This window comes from Cyprinus carpio, chromosome A6 (assembly GCF_018340385.1).
Source record: "Cyprinus carpio isolate SPL01 chromosome A6, ASM1834038v1, whole genome shotgun sequence".
Taxonomy (NCBI): Eukaryota; Metazoa; Chordata; class Actinopteri; order Cypriniformes; family Cyprinidae; genus Cyprinus; species Cyprinus carpio.
In genome coordinates this window covers 7,826,554-7,845,221 of record NC_056577.1, presented here as the reverse complement: position 1 = coordinate 7,845,221, position 18,668 = coordinate 7,826,554, and the positions used below count along the sequence as shown (strand labels likewise).

The 18,668-nt window shown below is 35.8% G+C and overlaps 1 protein-coding gene across 2 annotated transcripts; it reads left to right on the top strand.

Annotated features, from left to right (window-relative positions):
- The first annotated feature begins 687 nt into the window (after positions 1 to 687).
- LOC109069219 (sterol 26-hydroxylase, mitochondrial-like) lies at positions 688 to 18,342 on the top strand. Of its 2 annotated transcripts, none has more exons than XR_006160214.1 (9): positions 688 to 1,029; positions 9,804 to 9,994; positions 11,150 to 11,349; positions 11,475 to 11,672; positions 12,819 to 12,982; positions 14,158 to 14,324; positions 15,695 to 15,776; positions 15,857 to 16,083; positions 17,473 to 18,342. XR_006160214.1 is itself a non-coding variant. In XM_042757808.1 (9 exons), the coding sequence occupies exons 1-9, from the start codon at positions 766 to 768 to the stop codon at positions 17,587 to 17,589; spliced, it is 1,590 nt and encodes a 529-aa protein (XP_042613742.1). In that variant the 5' UTR covers positions 691 to 765; the 3' UTR covers positions 17,590 to 18,342. The 2 variants fall into 2 exon arrangements, 1 of the variants encoding a protein (XP_042613742.1); XM_042757808.1 differs by having other exon boundaries at positions 691 to 1,029; positions 15,877 to 16,083.
- The last annotated feature ends 326 nt before the right edge of the window (positions 18,343 to 18,668 follow it).

Sequence of the window (18,668 nt, the reverse complement as noted above, 5' to 3'; positions counted from 1 at the left end):
TATTCAGGATTCGTTGATGAATAAAGTTCGAAGGAATAGCATTTGTTTGAAATGTAGATATTTTGAATCTTTTAACATTATAAATGTCTTTACTGTCACTTTTGATCAATTTAATGCATTTTTGCAGAATAAAAGTATTATTATTATTATAATTATTATTATTAATATTTCTGACCCCAAACTTTTGATGATAGTGTATTTAGCCGTAAAAAAAATAAAATAAATAAAATAAAAAAACCTATACACCTTTATACGGTCGATTAAACAATAACGCCTTCACATATGAGGGTGAACCAACTCCAGGGTAAGGCTAAAAGCATGCCAAATGTATTAAACATCATAAACCCATCTTTTTAGGCAAGAATGTGTTTTCTGAGTTGTTGTTGTGTTTTCTGAATTATTTTGTTTTTTAGATTTGAATTTGCGTTTGTAATTTATTTTGTTTGCAGAATTGTAATCTGTTTTGCACTTCTTTGCCACCGTAACATACATCTGCGCTTTGTTGTTCATGATGAGAGAATTCAAGAGTCCAGAATTCAGTCAGCGAACGCGCGCGCTCTCAACAAAACTGATGAGTTTCAGCGATGACTCATCTGAACGCTTCTGATTGGCCACTGCATTTCTAAGCTCAACAGAATTGTGTGTGATTGGTTGCAATGGTGTCTATGTAGGCAGCTCATTAGGTTTTGAGACACGATGAATCCCGCCCAGAGTTTGACACAAAACATCATCTAGAATGCGATCCTCCAGAGAATCAGATACTCCATGCGACGGACGCCAAGCATCATGCTGTCTTCTGCTCTAGTGAAAGCTGATCGCCTCGCAGTTCATGTGGGTAAAAAATATGCACCATTTTATGAATTCATAGCGCGAACCCTTAAGTCTCAAACAGGCGATGTAGATTTTCACAGCGCTACATCGATCACGGGAAAATACAAAACCATAGTTGATCTACCGGGACCCAGTTTGACCACAACTGTGTACTGGCTCTTCGTCAAAGGATACGCGGATAAAAGTCATGCAATGCAGGTAAAACTTTATTTATTATTATAATTTTTTTTAATGCTGTTACAAATAGTCTATATGCTCAAACTGCTGCGTAACATGAATAAATGTTTCATTGGGAGTGTTTTAGGGTGCCAATCAGAATTTTGATATAACTTTTAAGGAAATATCTGTTTTAGGCTTACAATCAGGGTTAGGTGCTTCTATACAACCTTGTTAATCAGCTATCATTTCACACTGATTTTAGGAATAAATTATGGGTAGGGTTAGGTTTAGGGGTAGAGATTGGGTTTAGTCTATATTTTTGGACAATAATGTTGATCCAAGATCATCAAAAGATGTTGATCCAGGAACATGTCTTGGCAAAATCACGGCGACCAAGGGCACTTACGTCTGTCTTACGAATGTGCTGCAAATGCTCTAAAAGACACTGAAGGCAAACAGAAATGAGACATACAGCTCTCTGTTTGCAGCGCGTCAGTGACGCTCATCAGGAAAGTGAGTGAAACACACACACAAACACTATGGCAAGCCGTTTTACCATTTAAAACTTGGATTTGACTATCCATAAATATAATTTCGGATAGTCACAATTGTAATTCCAGATATCTATTGCAATTATGACTCGTCGTAATTGGAATTAAGATATCTACAATGTGATTATGACCAGTCATAATATGAATTGAAGATATTAGGGGTGTAATGATTCATCGATATGGCTTGATTCATCGATACGATGTCTGACGATACGATGCATCAATGCCACACGTAATATATCGATATCTGTAATATAAATAGGCACCTTATTTGTCACTTTCCACATTTTCACATAATGTCCGTCTATGCATTACCGCCAAGGGGTGCATTCTCGTTCAAACTCAGGGATCAGGACTCGGTATAAGGACTGCTCAAAGGCACAAGATGTTCTGGATTTTTTGTGGAACAGTCGATCGCTGTGTGAGAAGTTTTCAGCGCACACATCTGAAGCGCGCGCACACAGACAGCCACACCGTGCGAATACTAAATTGATCACTCTTCCACTTTTTTTGTGCATGGATGAATAAATACAGACAAAATTACATCAAAATGCACGTTTTGGTGAATTTCCTAGTAAACACAGTCGGTTAGTCATATGTCTTAACGTAAACAGTTCAGAAAGAAAAGGCATGTGTAGGCTATATTAAATCCGTGCTTGGTTCTTAAAGTGAAAGCAAACTAATAATAAATCTAATGCTGTCAAAGAAAAATACAAGTGCTCACTGCTGTTGACTAAATAACCTTTGTAAAATCAAAATTGATTAATCTATATTTAATTTATACAGTGAATTGATTGCAACATTACTGTACCATACCTTAAAATTTATTTTAGACTGAGCTGAAAACCTGAAAAGCAGTTTATTTAACTGTTTTAAAGTTTATTGAACTAGTGTCTTTGATGTATTTATTTTCTGCTATTGCTCATAATTTGGTTACCTGTAGAAAAGATTTTTAGCACTGAGCCCATAAGTAGCAGCCAGAATTGTTTTTCCAATTGTTTATTTTCTGTATTATATATATAAAAAAATGTGTAGGCCAATTTATTTTTGTTGTGAATGTCCCAATTGAGGTACACAATATGAAAATTTCAGATAAATGTTCATGTTATATATTTGGGTTGCATTTGTGAGTTAATAAAAATGTAGATGGTTGTTTAAAATAGATGTATAATATCAAAATATCGATATATAGATCGATATACTTCTGCATCGAATCGTAATCGTATCGTAGAATTTTTTGAGGTATCGCAAATATCGTATCGCTGGGTATGAGAATCGATATTGTATCGTATCGTGATGAACCATCCGATTTACACCCCTAGAAGATATCTACAATGTCATTTTGACTAGTCATAATCTTCTATTGACTTCCATTGACAAATATTTTCAGATATCTTCAAATTAGTTTTGACTAGTCGTAATTCCAATTCAAGATATCTTTAAATATGATTTGCCTAGTCAAAATTCTAATTAGAGATATCTCAAATTACAATTTAACTAGTGATAATTCAATTAGAGATATCTTCAAATTAGTTTTGACTAGTCGTAATCCCAATTCAAGATATCTTTAAATTTTATTTGACTATTCAAAATACAATTTAATTAAAAAAAAATTAAAATATCCAAAATACATTTGTAGATATCTGCAATTAATTTATGACTAGTCAAATTACAGTTGTAGATATCTTGAACTGGAATTTTGTCTAGGCAAATCATATTTAAAGATTTCTTGAATTGGAATTATGTCTAGTCAAAAACCCATTTAAAGATATCTGCAATTTAATTATGGATATCCCAATCAGATTTTTGACTAGGAAGAACTATATTTGGAGATATCTGCATTTAGCTTTGTGACTAGGCGTAATTGCAATGTAATTGCAATTCCAGTAATTGCTGGAATTAAAAAATTGACTAGTCAAAATACGTTTATAGATATCTACAATGTGAATGCAAATACACCTTTTTGTTGAGCCCCACCTTCAACATTTTATTTAACCAATCCTAGCTTGGAAACTGTTGTCATCAGCAATTTTGTCTAAGAGTTGTATAATAAAGGTACTGTGTCTTTGGGTGATTATAAACTGTTTTATACAGAAGTAATTCAAAAGTATGAAAATAGGAATGTAGCTGGAGCATGTGTAACAGTAGTAGGCTATACAGAGAGGACTTAAATTTTTGTCCTGTTTTATATTGTAATGTTGAGACGTATGTCCTGTGGATTAAATTTTGTTAGGTTTTATTTACAAATGAACACATGTATAAGCCTCATGTCAGCTGTTGCAACATTTGATATTATGTTTAAAAGAATCGGAGTGTCTATTTACACTAAGTGCAAATAGCCCGCCTTTTTTATGCTATCTGCCCACCAACATGTGATTAGGACAGTCAAGACTGAAAAATGACGTTAAGTCAGCACAAGTTTCAGTGTATTTGCGGTTTAAGCGTGTGCTTTTTGACGCAACTGACCCGAGTTCGCATCTGCCTTTTGCCAAATATTTTTTCTCCCTTTTCAAATCTCATATCGTATCGGAAAGGCATTTGACGTCAATAAAAATGAAGGAAATAATTTAAAACGTTGAAAATAAATATTGTGTATATATATATATATATATATATATATATATATATTGTGTATATATATATATACAAACCTGATTCCAAAAAAGTTGGGACGCTGTACAAATTGTGAATAAAAAAGGAATGGAATAATTTACAAATCTCATAAACTTATATTTTATTCATAATAGAATATAGATAACATATCAAATGTTGAAAGTGAGACATTTTTAAATGTCATGCCAAATATTGGCTCATTTTGGATTTCATGAGAGCTACACATTCCAAAAATGTTGGGACAGGTAGCAATAAGAGGCCAGAAAAGTTGGAGGACCAATTTGCAACTTATTAGGTCAATTGGCAACATGACTGGGTATAAAAAGAGCCTCTCAGAGTGGCAGTGTCTCTCAGAAGTCAAGATGGGCAGAGGATCACCAATTCCCCCAATGCTGCGCGAAAAATAGTGGAGCAATATTAGAAAGGAGTTTCTCAGAGAAAAATTTAATAGAGTTTGAAGTTATCATCATCTACAGTGCATAATATCATCCAAAGATTCAGAGAATCTGGAACAATCTCTGTGGGCAGGCCGGAAAACCATACTGGATGCCCGTGATCTTCTGGCCCTTAGACGGCACTGCATCACATACAGGAATGCTGCTGTAATGGAAATCACAACATGGGCTCAGGAATACTTCCAGAAAACCTTGTTGGTGAACACAGTCCACCGTGCCATTTGCCATTGCCGGCTAAAACTCTATAGGTCAAAAAAGAAGCCATATCTAAACATGATCCAGAAGCGCAGGCGTTTTCTCTGGGCCAAGGCTCATTTAAAATGGACTGTGGCAAAGTGGAAAACTGTTCTATGGTCAGACGAATCAAAATTTGAAGTTCTTTTTGGAAAACTGGGACGCCATGCCAACCGGACTAAACAGGACAAGGACAACCCAAGTTGTTATCAGCGCTCAGTTCAGAAGCCCGCATCTTTGATGGTATGGGGTTGCATGAGTGCATGTGGCATGGGCAGCTTACACATCTGGAAAGGCACCATCAATGCTGAAAGGTATCCAAGTTCTAGAATAACATATGCTCCCATCCAGATGTCGTCTCTTTCAGGGAAGACCTTGCATTTTCCAACATGACAATGCCAGACCACATACTGCACCAATTACAACATCATGGCTGCGTAGAAGAAGGATCCGAGTACTGAAATGACCAGCCTGCAGTCCAGATCTTTCACCCATAGAAAACATTTGGTGCATCATAAAGAGGAAGATGTGACAAAGAAGACCTGAGACAGTTGAGCAACTAGATGCCTGTATTAGACAAGAATGGGACAACATTCCTATTCCTAAACTTGAGCAACTTGTCTCCTCAGTCCCCAGACATTTGCAGACTGTTTATAAAAAGAAGAGTGGATGCCACACAGTGGTAAACATGGCCTTGTCCCAACTTTTTTTGAGATGTGTTGATGCCATGAAATTTAAAATCAACTTATTTTTCCCTTAAAATGATGCATTTTCTCAGTTTAAACATTTGAAATGTCATCTATGTTGTATTCTGAATAAAATATTGAAATTTGAAACTTCCACATCATTGCATTCTGTTTTTATTCACAATTTGTACAGTGTCCCAACTTTTTTGGAATCGGGTTTGTACTATAAAATTAAAAGACATTTCTTTTAAATGCATAGCACAGTAATGAACAGAACAAAAAAGACTCAATCCTTCATTGCGCGAAAGTATAATACAAAAGGGTATGGCTCCAATACAGAGTGGCGCAAAGAGCTTATGCACATCCTGTGCGCAGAGTGATGCACTTGAAGCAACACAGAGTCACAGCGCTCTGCATAAAAAAGTGAAGAGATATCATGCGTTGTGTATTATATCTGTGCAATATTATATTGAGCCTTTTTAACAGTTTTAAACCTCAGTTATTGTGCACTCTTGAAATGGGTTTCATCGTTTTGACTGTAGTAACCAAACACGACATACAGTTTGAATGCTGAATGGAGGATGACAGCAGCGGGGAGAAGACTTTATTTGACTTAAATATTTATCTCTACTTCACATTAAACTATGGAACGGCTTAAAGCATACTGGCAGTATGCCTTAAAGGGGTGCTATTATGCTTCACTTTTTCAACTTTAGGTAGTCTGTAATGTTGCTGTTTGAGCATAAAAAAGATCTGCAAAGTTACAAAGCTCAAAGTCCAGTTCAAAAGGAGATATTTTATTTAACAGAAATCACTTTTCAAAAACTACAACGTACGACTCGTTTGGACTACAACACATATTTTCTGGGATTTGTGATATCACAAAGATTGACGAATGGGACGAGACCTGGTTGGGCTGCACTAGAGAAGGCAATGAGTGTTATTACTATGTCGGAGACACGCTAGCAATATTTACACTGAAGCTCACAGCAGGCGGTTATGGTAAGGGGCATGACATTTCCTTACCAGGTGCTGAGTGCTGCCAATCACAACACAGACTGGCCCAGCTAACCCATAATGGCACAGCTTGCCATTCAGAAGGCGGGCCTTCATTTGATACAGGAACTATTCCAGCCGTTCATGCCAGACTGGGGGGAGAGGTGTTGTAATAATGTAAAATATGTGAAAAATAATCAGTTTTTCGAACAACCTAGTATGAGAGCCTGTAGTACACCCTCAAAACAAAATCAAGACCTTGTAAAAGAGCATAATAGGACCCCTTTAACAAGTTTTAGCAACCATAAATTTTTGCCAGATTTTGTGTTTTGTGCTTAATTTCTTATTGTGAACCTGTACAGTTCTTTACTTTCACATGGTTTATGTTTTAGAGGATTTTAACACGATTGAAGTTTTAGACTGACTGTGACTGGTTGGTTATTGTCTAGGGTGACCAAACGTGCCATTTTCCCAGGATACGTCCTGGCCAGGATTTCTATATTGCCTAAAATACCCAGGTTTTGGCTTTGGTTTCCTGTTTTCATACTTAATGAAGGTAATGATCGTTTGACCAATAACATGCAGATATTGTACGTAATCGACCAATCGTGGTGCGTGAGAAGGTGGGATCTACAGAGAATGGTCAAAGCGATGCAAATATGTGTACATATTAGTGTTTGACTTGAAGAAGCACTGAGCAAACCGATTGGTGTATGACATCAAAGTATCACAGGACTTTGTCATACAACAATTCGTCTGCACAACGCAAACAAAGACAAAACGTGGATGTTTTAGGCAATATAGAAATCCTGGCCAGGACGTGTCCTGGGAAAATGGCACGTTTGGTCACCCTATTATTGTCACTTCCACTGGCTGTTCAATCAGACAGCCGCAAGAGCGCTCTGAGTTTAATGCGTTCTCTACCACTCTCAAGGACATATATTATTTCATGATTATGAATTTATTCTTATGGGTCTGTTCTTTTACATGATCAATATTTTAGGGATGTTTAACCCAAATAATGTGTCAAAATGGCCGTGATCCCAACTGGCAGCTGATTGTCGCTTCCACTGGCCGCTCAGTCCTGATATGGTTATCGATAGTGTACTGCCAGCTGCCAGGCAGCCACTGGCAGGTCACGCGACCTGCCAGAATCAGACTGGCTGCTGCCACCAGCCACTGGCAGGTCACATGACCTGTCAGTGGCGGCTCCTGCCAGCCAGTTGAAGATTGAACCGCTGAGACTTTGCAAACTACTCGCACAAGAGCAAATGATTTAAGGAACACTGCTATGATTTTTCTAATCAACAAGCATAATATAGGCCTATGTAGAGACTCAGGAAATCCTGTCTGATGCTGGCATCTGATATCTCTGAAATGTGAATGCAATATGAAAAGCCCTTTTATTATGTATACCTTAAATCTGACTAATATCTAAATACTAATCCAAATATGACTTGTATTGTATCTTTTCCAGTTTCTCTAGTAACTATCTGTCAGATGCAAGTAATTATTCCAACAGTCCTAGTACTTTATCATTTTATGGCCTTCTGTGGTTTGGATATCAGCTAGGCCCATTCATTTAGATGAAAGTGCATTCCAGGTGTTTCTGTAAACTTTCCTAGTTGTACTAATAAATAATTATTAGGTACTAGTATTTATTTCTTAGTTAATTGTAACTATTCCAATACTTACTAGTATTTATTCATGCCATACTAGAAATTAGATGTTAAATATTAATTACCTAATTTTGAGACATTAGCATATATCCAAATTGTTACTTATAGCATGTCTCTCTGCTATCTACAATTGTTTTTAATATATATATTAAAATAGATTTCTATGGCTTCTATACAGTTTTGCTAAAAACCTTACTAGTAATTTATAAAGCGTTAGTAAAATTTATACAAACCAGTGTCTAATAAATTCATACTAATGTCTATTACTTTAGTTCTAGGAAAGCAGGGATATATATTAAAAACTATAGTTACTGGCAGGTATAAAGGCATTACTTGGTAGGAATGAAAAAAGGTAGTAGTAACATAAAATTGGTAGTTAGTTTTTGGGAATAAAGGTTAAAATGGCTTGCCATATTTATTGAATTTTGTAGGTCGGATATTTGAGCACATGTGAAAGCCATGACATTTGCCAAGTATGGTAACCCATACTCGGAATTGGTGCTCTGCATTTTCACTCCCTCCCACCTACAACTCCTGCCAGCACAGAGACTTGAACCTGCGATCTTCAGGTTACAAGTCCAACTCTCTAACCATTAGGCCACAGCTGTCCTAAAGATTTAGTATTTTTATAGGCCACGTTTTGTCAAGTGGCCTGTATTCTAAAGGTTGTAGGCACTGGGATGACAGAATCTGAATTACCATTGTGTCAAAAAACAGGGCACTTAAAGTTGCTGTAAAATATTGTTTATGGAATGCTACCAATGATAAAATGACCCTACTGCCAGATACAAATCACACTTATCTCTGTGTCACACCCTGTAAACAGCAAAAGAATTTGAATGCGGCCCACACAATTTGGCCAGTCAGAAAACTTGGAGGCTCTTCTGTCATAATAGCACTTTTGTTTGCTTGAGGGACTTGACATGCCAAGTTCACCCTTACGAAAAAGAAGTTTATTCAAGTGTGCTATTAGTATACTTCTTTTAAACTAAAAATAGGAAAGTATGCTTTTAGTTTACTTTTTATGTACTTCTCAGAAATGGGCTTTATGTACTCCTCATTTAAGTATACTTGACTTATACTTACAAAAAGTCTAAATATACTTCAACTTTACTTAAGTATACTTAATAAAATAATCTTGAAGTATACTACTTTTTGGTAAGGGCAGGTTTAACTAATGGTGTTATTTAGGGCAGTTTGTCCACCCAGTGGAAGATGATGGGGGAGTGCTTGTGAAACCAATTTCCATTTGGTGCTGCTAATGATGTATAAATCAGCTTTAAAGGGATAGTTCACCCAGTAATTTTAATTCTGTTGTCATTTGCTTACCCTTATGTCGTTCCAAACATAAGACTTTAGGTAATCTTTGAAACACAAATTGAGATTGATTTAATGAAACCTGAGAGGTTTCTGTCCCTCCATTGAATGTCATGTAATTAAAAATGGGAGATGGCATTCAAACATTTTACACATTGACACAACTCATATTTAACTGTAGATTACTCCAGGGAGGAGAGTCCCTTTATTTTCTTAATTGTAAATTAGCTAAATAATTGACAGTACACATACAATGATTTTTTTCCCCTCACATCTATGCAGGTGGAGCATAAGCGCCTGTATGGTCCGATCTGGCGGTCACGCTTTGGGCCGTTTGATGTGGTAAATGTGGCGACGGCTGAACTGATTGCACAGGTGATGCGACAGGAGGGTCGGTATCCGGTACGCACTGATCTGCCTCACTGGAAAGAATACAGAGACATGAGAGGACAGGCATATGGACTTCATGTAGAGTAAGCACTTCCCTCCTTCACATAGTCTGTCGTGCCAAACCTGTTAGACTTCATTTTTTCCATGTAACACAAAAAGAAACCAGAGCTTTTAATCTTCAAGAGTATGCGAAAAAACAAGTATGATAAAAGCAGCCTTAATAACTATTTACACCACATTATCCAAGCAATACAATAGCTCTTTGTGCTAAACAGTACAAAACGTAAGAAAATATCCCCTGATAATCTTTATTAATGGTGGATCTCAAGGTTAACAGAATTTTGGTTTGATTGACTGATTGTCATTTTGGAGTTTGACAGCCCCAGTCCTTTCCTTAATGTACATACTGATATGTTAGTGGTGTATTTTTTGGGAAGTTGTTGTTCTTTTTTGTTGTTTGATGGAAGAAAAGGTGTCATGTGTTTTTGGTGTGATTTTTTATTTTTTATTACATTAAAATAGAAAATAGTTATTTTAAATTGTAATAATATTTCACAGTATTACCAATTTAATTGTATTGTTGATGAAATGATGAAATGGTAACATTAAAAGGGGTCATCGGATGCTAGATGCACTTTTACAACTGAAATGTGGAAATGAAATGGAAACACCCCAACTCAACAGTTATACCTTCATCAAATGCGGATGCTTGATCTCACCTAATCATAATGCATATTCAACATATACTGTATGTCCATTTAAGGTGCCTAACTATGTCCTCCAGATGAGTTTCTAAGAATTTAATGCAAATCATTTGCTAAGTAGCAAGGACGTCTGAGAAACTAAAATAACATTTCCGTCTCACACTTGTCTCACACACACACACACACACACACACACACACACACACACACACACACACACACACACACACACACACACACACCAGTAGATTTTCTGTTATCTCTCAGCTCATTGAAAACTCAAGCATACTGAAGAAGCACTTAGAGACAATCTAAAGAACACTCTTTAGTACAGTGAAACAAATACTAATAATAATATTAATATTTCGGATAAAAATACAATTTCCTCCGCACCAAACAAATAAATACAACCTTGGTGAGAGTAAGAGACTTCATTTAAAAACTTTGAAAAATTGTACCGACACCAAACATTTGGATGCTAATGCCAATTTTTGATAAAATCAATTTAGTCTATTTTTTTTCTGCTTTTTGCAGTACAGGCCCTGAGTGGTATCGCATCCGCAGTGCTCTGAACCCTAAGATGCTTAAACTAAAGGAAGCAGCAGCATATGCACCCATCATTCACGAGGTTGTGTCTGATCTCCTACAGCGTGTGGAACTCCTGCGTCTGCGCAGTCAAGACCAGGCCACCGTCAATGACCTCACCTCTGAGCTCTACAAATTTGGCTTTGAGGGTGTGTATGGATACAGAATGGTTAAAATATCCTGGAGCTATTTGCAGTGATGTTTGAACATATACATACTCTTTTGTAGTCTAGTAGATTTATTTTGACAGTGATTTTGCTTTCCCGCTGTTCAGGAATCTCATCAATCCTGTTCGAAACACGTTTAGGGTGTTTACAGGAGGAAATTCCAACAGACACTCTGCGGTTCATATCTGCCGTTAATGACATGTTGGCGCTGTCAGAGACTGTTCTTTTTTTCCCACGCTGGACGCGTCACATCTTCCCGTTCTGGAAACGCTTTGTCCAGGCGTGGGATGACTTGTATGACGTAGGTATGATAAAGTTCAGTGTCTGCATTAGGGACACACAATATATCATTACCATATTGGTTATTAGTGATTTTTTTATTTATTTATCATTGGATTTTATTTTGAATAATTACATTTTTTAATGTTTGTTAAAACAGATTCTTATGCTCACTAAAGCATCATTTATTTGATAAACAAATACAGTAAAACAGTACAATTTTGCAATATTATTGCAATTTAAAAAACTGTTTTCTATATTAATATATTTTAACATGCAATTTATTCTTGTGATGCAAAGCTGATTATCAGTGTCTCATGATCCTATAAGAAACCATTCTTATTTGCAGATTTGGTGCTCAACTGTTCTTATTATAAATTTTGAAAAAAATTCTGCTTGATATTTTTGTGGAAACCATGATACATTTTTTCAGAATTTCTTTGGTGAATGGAAAGTTCAAAAGAACAACATGTATATGAAATATATTTTTAAATATTATAAATGTTTTTACTGTCACCTTTTATCAATTTAATGCATCCTTTGTGGAATTAAAATATACATTTCTATAAAACATCCCAAACTTTTAAATGGTAGAGCATCACGTTTTCCACAATTAAAAAAAAATATATATTTTTAAGTTTTATTATTGTTGTGATAATAGTAATAAATGTTTTTGAGACACCTTTATTTATATAGCGCTTTAAACAAAACAGATTGTGTCAAAGCAACTGAACAACATTAATTAGGAAAACAGTGTGTCAATAATGCAAAAAAGCAGCAAATCAGAATATTAGAAAGTTTTCTGAAGGAGAAGGTAACACTGAAGTCTGGAGTAATGATGCTGAAAAATCAGCTTTGCATCAGGAATAAATTACATTTTAAAATATATTCAAAGAGATTTTTTTTTTTTTAATTCATAATATTACTGTTTTTTTTCATGATTTTATTGTATTCTTTATCAAATAAATGAAGCCTTGGTAAGCATAAGAAACTTCCTTCAGAAAAAAAAAAATACTGATTATTCCAAACTTTTGACTGAGTATCTTATTTATCTGTCTATATATAATTTCAATGTCGGCACACATAGTCATAGAGTTGCTGGCTATAAATCTAGTTGTGAAACATCATCAGTATAACTGATTGTCCTTTCTGTCTGTGTCTGTATTGTCCAGCCCGTCATCTGATTGATAGGAAGGTGAAGCAGATACATGATCAGGCTGAGCGTGGAGAGCAGGTGGAGGGCATGTATCTCACCTACCTGCTGTCCAGCAATAAACTCAGCTTAGGAGAGGTGTACATCAGCCTGACTGAACTTCTGCTGGGAGGTGTGGATACGGTAAGAACATGTTTGTTTTCATCTGGAACCAGTCGAAGAGGAAGTAGGTTAAGCAATATGATTTGCTGTTAGTAAGAAATTAAACATGTTCCATTAAGCATATCCTGCACCACTGGTTCAGTTGTTTTGACAAGTGGGTGTTTTCTAAATGTACCTGCATAAATTCCTGTGAGTTCCTGTGAAAGGAAGGAACACACAACCGCAAATTTGAAAATTTCTTTATTTTTTGAAACTATTTAGTAATGTTACCAGCAGATCGTAGTTGATCCGTGATCCATATGGACCAAGCCCCATGGTTTGGAATGCATGTGGTTTGTAGATTCATTGAAAAATTTAAACCTCATAAAGTGAAAGTTTATCATTTGCATTTGTTTTGTATTGCCAGTTTACACATTCAAACAATTTGAAACCATTGAACCCGTTAAACCCCTAACCTTACTTAACGGTTTCTAATTTGACACACCTTTATAAAAATGGAATGATCATGACCAAAATTTCTCTTTGCTAAAATTTTAATGGCCAAAAGCATGTTGTCTTGTGTACAGATGTGAACAGATATTTCACTAATAAATAGACTACATATATATACAGTGACCCCAAAAAGTATTTGGTCACTTTTGGCAACTGTAGTCATAACTAAAAATGCGATCGTATTGTATTAGAAAATGTTATTGCAACAAGTGGCATCCGCAAACACAACCTTCACTTTCTGACCCTTCCTAGTAGTTACTTTTAATCAGCTGTGGTCAAGGAGAATTTACACAGGTGTCCTAGCGGGATAACCACTGATGTAATTCATCACATTAACTTTAAACATGTCCCGATATTGTTTCACAGACAGAACGTGCTGATCCATCCCTAACTGATACTATAGTAACCTTTAACATGCTGTACTATGTTCCTAATCTCTGTGTAAAAGTCTGTCAAGGCCGCCGTTTATCAGATCTCCAGAGCGTTTGGCTAAAATCATGTCCCGCATTTAGCAACACACAGGGCCGATGACCTGCATAACAGCATTTTTTACTAATGTCTTAACCTGTTTCTGCAACACATAACTGTTAACTTAACTGATGTCATCATACTCAAGTGTCTGTATGATGACATCAGCTGAGATCTGTAAATGCATTTTGTGATAAGATATTTGACAGTCTTTCTATTTTCTTTGTCCTTGAAAGACGTCCAACACATTATCGTGGACCCTGTACCACCTTGCACGAGATGCAGAAGTCCAGAACCGCCTCTATATTGAGATCACATCTGTGTGTCCCAGTAAAGAGCTGCCGACCACAGAACACCTGGCAATGATGCCCTACATGAAGGCTGTCATCAAAGAAACTCTCAGGTGAGGGAAATCCATTCTAGTCCAACCCCCAAACACTTTTGCTCTAGTCCAACCCCCAAACAACCATTTTTTTTTAAGGGAAAACAGTGCTATTGTATCTTGAAATGGGTTTCCCACATTGTGCAGGAGTGGCCAAACCTCACTCATTTTAGGCTGTGCACAATAAACTTTGCACAGTGCTTATTTAAACACACCAACTCACATCAATGACATCCTCTACAGTGATTAAACTTGCAGATTTCTTCTGGAGAAACAATGAACTTGAAGTGAAATTCTGTTCTGTTTTGGTTTGTACCTGAAATCGCAAATAAAGTATTGTAACAGTCTTAAAGGGATACTCCACCCCAAAATGAAAATTTTGTCATTATTCACTTACCCCCATGTCGTTCCAAACCTGTAAAAGCTTTGTTTGTCTTTGGAACACAATTTAAGATATTTTGGATGAAAACCGGGAAGCTTGTGACCGTCCCATAGACTCCCAAGTAAATAACAGTGTCAAGGTCCATAAAAGGTATAAAAGTCATTGTCAGAATACTCCATCTGCCATCAGACATGCAATCTGGGTTATATGAAGTGACGGGAACACTTTTTGTAAGCGAAAAAAACTAAAATAATGACTCAATTCAACAATTCCTTTGTCAACGGTCTCCTTTGTGTCTCTCCATATCACTGTACAGTATGCTGTGTATGCTCTTCTGTGTCATCCGCGCCACAAGGATGCGCTGTTTTCTTTCGAATCAAAGCTAAATACACGTAAAAACAGTGCATCCTTGTGGCGCGGATGATACAGAAGAGCATACACAGCATACAGTGATGTGGAGAGATACAGAGGAGATTGCTTTCAAATGAATTGTTGAATAAAGTCGTTATTTTTGTTTTCTTCGCTTACAAAAAGTGTTCCCTTTGCTTCATATAACCCAGATTGCATGTCTGATGGCAGATGGAGTATTCAGACGACGACTTTCATACCTTTTCTGGACCTTGACACTGTTAATTACTTGGCTGTCTATGGGACAGTCACAGCCAACGTCAATAATAGACCCGTTTCACATTTCCGCGGTTTTCTCAGAAGTGGAAGTCAATGTGGTGAATGGAATAAACAAATGTTATATTTGTCTTCCCATTTGCCCCAAAAGCAAAATTTAAAAACTGGTTCTGCTTGGTGAGCAGTACAATTTGTGACAGTTAACATCTTAATCATTATTTTGAAACACATATTTAAAAATATTATTCATAAAAGTGATCCACTGTGTTTAGAGACTCCGGTTACATATTTCAAGATCTGTTTCTTTGGTACCTTTGACTGCACTTTAAAAGTTCACGATAAATTAAAATACATTTTCTCACAATATGCTGCTTTTTAATGGTAGGATGTATCCTGTTGTTCCTGGTAATGGACGCCTGTCTGTGGATTCGGAAGTAATTGTGGATAATTATTGGTTCCCTAAGAAGGTAACCACAAAGACACAGCTCAAAATATTCTGTTGAAACATCTAATAAAGTAATTAAACATCTATTAGCCTAACTTCCAGTTTTCACTCTCTCTTCACAGACACAGTTCCATCTCTGTCATTATGCTGTTAGTCACGATGAGCGTAATTTCCCTGAACCGGAGCGTTTCGTTCCAGACCGCTGGTTGAGAGACAGCCCGTCTCGCTCTCAGCATCACCCCTACAGTTCTGTCCCGTTTGGGGTTGGTGTTCGGGCCTGTGTGGGGAAGAGGGTCGCAGAGCTGGAGATGTACTTTGCCCTAAGTAGAGTAAGTATGACGCTTCCACACTATCTGCAAGTTCAGTTTCACACCCGTTAGTCTAAATATTCTCTTAGACCAAGAACAAAACCAAAAGAAAAAAAAAATCAATCTCACATTAGTTTCCTGGGTGACAATATTGATTAGTCATTTTTAATCAATTGTCATTTTGATCCCCAGATTCCAAAATCGACCTTTCAGTCTGTGGGTGAACAGTACTTCACTAAACTATTTGTAGTTCAACTGCTATCCAATAATCACAATAAGAAATATAAGAAAAGTCAGTTTAGTACTTCCTCTTTAGTACTAGTTTTAGTATTAAATAAACATGAATGAAAACAAGAAGGTACAGTATGTTGAAAGATACAGTACAACGCACTAAATTGGGTCATGTTTCACATAATTGCTCAATCAGTGTTTCAACAGCGGAAAGACGTCAGTGTAAACAATGCCATGTAACATGACATTTATCTCAGGAAAGCCATTCAATGAAAAAAAATAAAATGGTCTTATTTATTGTATATTTGAAAACATTTGACATCAAAACTAGTTTTTATAACAGCCACCATTTAAATGTTTAAAAAGATAAGATTAGTAGAAACACATAACTAAAAGGTTCATATAAAAACTCCTTATGTACACTTTAAATGTTTGATTACAACTCGGTTTTGAGTGTTGACTGTTTATTTGAGTGTTGATTATTATATCTAAAAATAAACAGCAGTTGAATTTGGACTCTGTTAATTTGTTGAACCGTTAATTTTATAGTAATGTACCAACTTACAGGGTTCCTTGTATAATTTACAGCATTAGTTGAGATTGTTTATCTTAGAAAAAATAAATAAAATTACAAATGATTCTATATAGAATCTGAATCAAAATCTAATTAGAAGCTTGTAAATTGGATTCTAATCGATTTGTAAGATCTGTGTAATTACCCAGGCCTGTTGATTTAGCTTTCTTTGTTCTTTCCTAGTCTGCATTTAACCAGTTAAAAGTATGGACACTCCTACTCATTCTTTATTATTAATATTTTACACATTTTAGAATAAAAGTCATTAAAAATATGAAATATCACAAAATGAAAGTATGGGAGTTATGTATTGATGAATACATTTAAACTAATGAAATTTAATATTTAAAAATGGCAATTTAGATTTGATAAAGAAATTCATGTTGGCAAAATTTGGATTTGTCTCTAATACCAGATTTCTTTAACTTTAAAGAAACCTTTAAATCAAAAAGTTTTAATGATTTAATGAAAGAAATACATTTAGTAACGTGTGTCCAAACTTCTCGCTTAATATCTCATTTGAAGTTGATGTTTAAACTTGTTACCTCACTATTGTTATTTCTCTCGCTCTCGTTCATGTAACCCTTCACACTTTTACCCCACAGCTGATGCAGCATTATGAAGTCAGAACGGAGGAAGGAGCCCCATCCATACAGCCCAAAACCAGAACCCTGCTCATTCCCTCTAAACCCATTGACCTGCAGTTTATCCCTCGGGCTTGATACCAGCGAACAGCATTATTAACTCAAATCATATTGCCTTAGATGTCCTAGTGGCCCCTACCTGTTGCTGTGAAATGCTGCATGTGGTAATTTAGGGTCGAAGGTAAAAGTGGGCCAGCTTTTAAAATAAATCACAACTGATCTTAAATATTATTAGAAGGATTTACAGCTAAAGTGTGAGTAAAAAGTCTCTTGCAAAATCACTATTGCTCTTTAACAGTGTGAAGGGAAAGCAGACAGGGAGAGATAGAAGAAAACCTTATGTTCATGTGCTGGTGGCAGTGTCTCTGCAGAGATAATGCGGACAGCTTACAAAACTTGCTATTTGCTATGGCCATGTGTCTGATCAAGCAGAAAGAATGTTCTTTAAAAATGTTTTCTGACTGTGTTTTTTTAATTTTTTATACACTATATTGATGTTATGGCATTAGCTTCAACCTTTAATCAAAGGACATCCTTTGGAAATCTGCACTTTCCTTGCTATTTGTTTTGAGCCAGGCTGAAAGCAACTATTTAACTAAAAAGTTTAAATAGAATCAGAATGAACTATAAATGGTAGTTTATGTAAAATTTCAGCTTGTTGCTGAGGCAGCTTTTTTCATTTTGTTTTTGTTTACCTTGATGTACTGAAATAACTAAAATTGAAATGAAAACAGAACTTATAAAAATTCAAACTAAATTAAAATAAGAACTGTAATTGTATCTAGATATATTAACACTGTAGTTGTTCTTATCAATAAAGATCAATTTCAATGGTTCAGTTGCAGTGCAATAATATTACAACAAGGACATTGACTACAGCTATAATAGTTAAGTGCATGCGATTCTCTGTTGCTCAGACATGTTGCTTCTGAAGCGACTTGTATGAGCGGCAAAACTCTTCAGCAACAGAATCAGATGGGATTCCTGTCACATAGTACTTGTAGTACTTTCCATTTTATGTCTGTAAACTAGTGCTAAAGGAAACATTTCTATTAAAGTATGTGAGGTTTTGCTCTGACTATTTAAGTTAATGTACTTTGTTAATTAGAATATAACTTTATTATTTACACAGTGATAAAATGAACAAGAGGGAAATA

Excerpts from the sequence above, each read along its gene's own strand:
- LOC109069219 (XM_042757808.1), top strand. The coding sequence starts at position 766 with ATGCGACGGACGCCAAGCATCATGCTGTCTTCTGCTCTAGTGAAAGCT. Across the intron at positions 11,673-12,818 it reads GGATGACTTGTATGACGTAG|CCCGTCATCTGATTGATAGG; the intron begins GTATGATAAAGT and ends TGTATTGTCCAG. Across the intron at positions 16,084-17,472 it reads TGTACTTTGCCCTAAGTAGA|CTGATGCAGCATTATGAAGT; the intron begins GTAAGTATGACG and ends TTTACCCCACAG.